General features: G+C 36.6%; 1 protein-coding gene across 1 annotated transcript in view; it reads right to left on the bottom strand.

The window, feature by feature from the left end:
• The window catches only part of LOC132102006 (complexin-3-like), a 5,301-nt gene extending 3,048 nt beyond the window's left edge, over window positions 1-2,253 (bottom strand). Inside the window, exon 1 of the mRNA XM_059507219.1 lies at window positions 1,633-2,253. Within this exon, the coding sequence (XP_059363202.1) occupies window positions 1,633-1,787 (155 nt within the window). The 5' untranslated portion in view covers window positions 1,788-2,253. The remainder of the gene's footprint in view (window positions 1-1,632) is intronic.
• Window positions 2,254-4,974: the final 2,721 nt, after the last annotated feature.

Below are 4,974 nucleotides of genomic sequence, written 5' to 3'. Positions count from 1 at the left end.
AGGTTGCAGTTCAATCTCTTTTGCATCTTTATATTGAATCTGGAATCTTCCTTTAATGCTGACTCCAGAGGGGTCTTCTCTATGTTAAGTGTACTTGAAGCTGCTTAGGAGAAAAGCATCTGCTAAATGAGCCCTTACTAGAGAAGACGAGTAGGAGCGGGAGCGGGAGGGGAATATCTCTGGGATTTAGACTCACTCTGACAGTCGGGTGATGCTCATCCACTCGGTTCACTTTAACAAATGACTAGTTAAAATAATCCACATATCAACAAGCAGCAACGACCTTTGAGAAGTTCATACTGGTTTGGCTGATTCAAGAGATTAAACACACGACTCCCATCAAAGTCAACAGTGTTAAACTCTCTGTCCATGTAAAATCTGTTTTTTGAGGACATGAGTCGGATTACAGCATGTGGATGAGCTCGGCACAGCCATCTGAAGTCTGTGAAATCAAAATTTTCCAAATATGGAAATCATTTCCAAATGTGTCAACACGGCCACCTGTTCATGCATTGGCTGTTATGAGCTGATATCTGAAGACAAAGCGTGCGAAGAACGCTAGAAATGCTTTGTATGCTGTACTTTATCATGATAAGATGGTTTTAACGGCCTCGTATTTTTGTTTTTCCCATGACCCATAATATAAGATTTATGTCTTCTGAATGGACCGGTGTGATTGGAGTAAAATACTAATTAAAATCATTTTACCTGAGGCATACTTACAGACTGAGCAGATTTTTAATCAAGCGTACAGCAGAGAACTAACTCTATATATGTGACCTTGGAGCAAAAAACCAGTCTCGAGTCTCTGGGGTGTATTCATAGAAATAGACAACAATACATTGTATGGGTCACAATTATTGATTCTTCTTTTATGTCAAAAATCATTAGGATATTAAGTAAAGATCATGTTCCATGAAGATATTTAGTAAATTTCCTATTGTTAATATATTAAAACGTAACGTTTGATTAGTAATATGCATTCCTAAGAACTCAATTTGAACAACTTTAAAGATGATTTTCTCAATATTTAGATTTTTTTGCTCCGTCAGATTCCAGATTTTCAAATAGTTGTTTCTCGCCCAAACCATACATCAATGGAAATATTATTTATTTAGATTATTTATTACCCAAATAGTACCATGGTATCCTTTGAAGTACCCTTTAAATACCATGGTAACAATTCATACCACATAATCAATTTGAGTACTTTTTCATAAGTGTTTGTATCTCGGTTTACATGCCTAAGAACACATTAATATACTACATTATAATCTAATTATCAGAACTATTTTAGAATAAGCAATTAATCAAACAAGCAAGCAGAATTTACTTGATGATAAATCTGACGCGCCTGAAGCAACTCATCTGAATCACTATTCGTGATGAAAATATTCTAATTTACACACGCAAATTCTGCTGAACTCTACAGTGGATGTGTATAATGGGGGAAATTATTAATATCTGACTGAGCAGGCATCTCCCTGAGCGGAAGGAGCAGCTGCGCGCGCAAATATCCAACGAAGCGCGAAAAATACGCGCGCCTCTCCAAACGTCCACCTCACGAAAACATTCCCAGAATATCATCAAATCAACACATTTCTGAGAAATAAATCAGGTAGGGGTGCTTACTTTTCTTCCTCTAGCTGTTGTTGGTACTGCTCAAACTCTTCTTGTGTCATTCCTTTAGCGGCGTCGGATTTGTCTCCGTCAGATTTATCTTCTGTCAGACCTCCTGTCAGATTCTTCAACTGACCGCCAACAACGTGTTTTACCATGAAAGCCATCGTTAAATAGTATAATTTTCCTTAATATTCTTCCTTATTTGCCCCAAACTGTTATTAATTCCAATTAGGTCAATAATAAGGTCTCTTTCCTCCGTTCAGCTGAGGTAAAGTGAAGTGGATTCGTCTCTTCTCTTCATCTGAGTCATAGACAGCAGCGGTTTGACTCTTCCATTCGCCCAATCCCGTGTTTCCTCAACTGACTCTCTTCCCGCCCAATCCCATGTACCGCCAGATTAAGCGCGCCTTTTTTTTCGCGGGCGCGCGTGACTTGTCAAAAAGCATCGCGCGACGGTTTGCGCGCCTCCAAGTCAGTAAGGGATGACAGCGAGCGAGCAGAAAGCATTCAGAGCGTCTATGCAGCATCCATCTGGAGGGTGAGCAAATCCTGTGAAGGGAAAGTGAGAAAGTAATATGTGTGAAATGAAATTCAACATTTATATCAAACGAAAAGTTGCGTTCAGTTAGAGCGTTGTCGTCAACGTTTTCGTTTATTTGGAAAAGGGGCAACTCTCTAATCCCAGAGATTACCATCCATGCGTGTAAAGCTGTCAGCATCACCTCCACATGGATTATTACATGCAATAATAAAGAAACGGAACAAAGATGAGACACATTTTACTGTCAAACATGCATTCTACAACATTAAAGTGAGATGTAAGCACTTTGTAAATCTTATTTTTGCTCATAGTCTCTTTGTTTACACATGTACACATATATGCAGGTGCATACACCAGTTTATTTATAAAGCACTATTACAACAACAGAGCACTCACCAAAGTGCTACAATAATGAATATATTCCTCATAAAAAAAACTACAATATCAAAACACTAATAAAGCTATGCCAACTCGATCACTAGTGTTTGGGCGATATGCTTAATTGTCATAATTGTCCTATCGTCAGATAATTTACTTAATTGTTTATTTACTTACTATTTTCATTGCTGGAAAGTGAACCAACTCCATCAAGCGTAAGGCTAAAAATAGCCGAATGTTCTTAGTATGAATGAATTTGTATTTAACAGGAAAACTATTTAATAGAAACATTGCAAGTTATGAGTTATAATGCTTACATTTACTCAGTTATTCAAAATGCAGCTACTAAAAATTAGCAAAAACATTTACATGTTTACAACCAAACAACAATGACTTAAGTTTAGCGTGAGTAATAGGTCTAAGACTTAAAAAAAACATTCCCATTAAAATCAGTGAAGCTATCTAAACTGTATGATGAATAAATCTCTTATACTTACATCACACATATGTCTGCCCTTTGTTTATGATGGAGGAGAGAATTCACAAGACAGAATTAAGTCAGTACGCGCTGAACAACAAAACTCCGCCGTTTTAGTGATGACTCATCTGAACGCCTCTGATTGGCCATTGCATTCATTAGCTCAACATAATCACGTGTGATTGGTTATAACGCGCAACACTGTAAAAATGCGGAAAAATACATCTAATGAAACAAATAAGCCCTAATATTAATTAAAGAATTACTAGCCTTATAATAATAATAATAATAATAATAATTGTTTGCTATCTTCAATGGTATCAGCCACAGGCGGTATCTCTAATACATGATACTATCGTCTTATCGCCACAACCCTACCGATCTCATGACAATTTGTGCATATTTTATGAAAAGGCTAATTCGTACAGTTTTTGCTAAATTGTATGTATTTTACGAGTTACCCAGTTCGTATGAATTCGTACGAAAGACCTACACCTAACCACGCCTCTAAACCTACCCATCACTGGAGTCTAGACAAATCATACGAGTGAGGTTGAATTGTTTCTTACAAATTAGCCACCTCGTAAAATACATACGAATTTGGTTGTGAGATTATGGAGCCCTGCATATGGCATGCAGCAAAAAATTGTAGGCTAAATTGTGTGCACGATTTACTAAATCGTTCCCTCATTGTACTAAAACGTGCACACGATTGCGTTCCCTGGATTTATCATTTCGTTTCACTCGATTTATAAATTGGGCACATGATTTACTAATTAATTCCCTCAATTTGCTAAATCATGCTCGAGGGAATGAATTAGTAAATCATGCAAACACTTTATAAATTGTGAACGCAATAGTAAATTGAGGGAACGGTAATCATGTATAGTAATACTATAGATAGTAATCATGTGCACGTTTTAGTACCTTGAGAGAACGAATTAGTAAATCGTGCGCACAATTTATTTATTTTTTCTTGCATGTCATGTGCGGGGCTCCGTATGAGATAGTGTTGGCATATCATAAATAAAATGTAATCCACTTTGAATAAAGCATCTTCCAATGGCATGTAAATGTGAAAACTTGTTAAATGCATGCATGATATAAATACAGCTTCTATTACTCTAAAATTAATCAACACCAGATGATAAAAACAAAAATCTTACATCTCTGTGCATCATGATAATGTCTCTATTTTTGCCTCTTTCTCACTTTCTCTCTCTCTGACATCCCCCTCCCTCGAGACTGAATCATTCCCGATCTGCTCCACTAACAAACTGTTCTGTCGCTCTTGCTGAGGGCAAAGACTATATCACGTACACATTTGTCTGTGCTTCGTAACATAGTAAGAACCTGAAAAGTCTGTTAACCAGGAAAATAATGTGCAGCATTTTTGTTCTCATATCAGCCAAATGTTCTCATGGATTTGCATGCATGTCAAAAGACAAAAATGTCATGTTTACAGTAATACAGTGACACATTGCCTAATTATGCATGCGTTTTTTAAATAAGAGGCAAACCAAATTTCTATTTTTGCATATATAATAAATATGCATCAGAACAAAGCAAAGTAAAAATTTGGCTTTGGCAAGAAAATAAAGGTTAAAATTAGTACAATAATAGAAACGTGATAATTTGACCTATTGTACTTGGATGCTGTGTGGCACAAATAAAATTAGATAAATAATGACATTGTCATAATAAAAAAAAAGGTCCTTAACGTAATGCAAAATACAGTTCCATGGCCCGTGAAAAACATTTATGGATGGTAAATTTCATTTGCCACTGGCAAGCTTGGTCAAAAGTTCATTTTGGACCTTTGTATGCATGACTTCACAGGAAGTCAATAAACCTCATCATCATCCAGTTAACAGCCAGCAGCGCCAGCCAGACTATGTGTACACAGGAGCAAGAATGCATGCAATCATTATATAATAAAACAACACAGATGCAT

Source organism: Carassius carassius, chromosome 23 (assembly GCF_963082965.1).
Source record: "Carassius carassius chromosome 23, fCarCar2.1, whole genome shotgun sequence".
In the NCBI taxonomy this organism is placed as follows: domain Eukaryota; kingdom Metazoa; phylum Chordata; class Actinopteri; order Cypriniformes; family Cyprinidae; genus Carassius; species Carassius carassius.
This window is presented reverse-complemented; position numbering and strand designations above follow the sequence as displayed.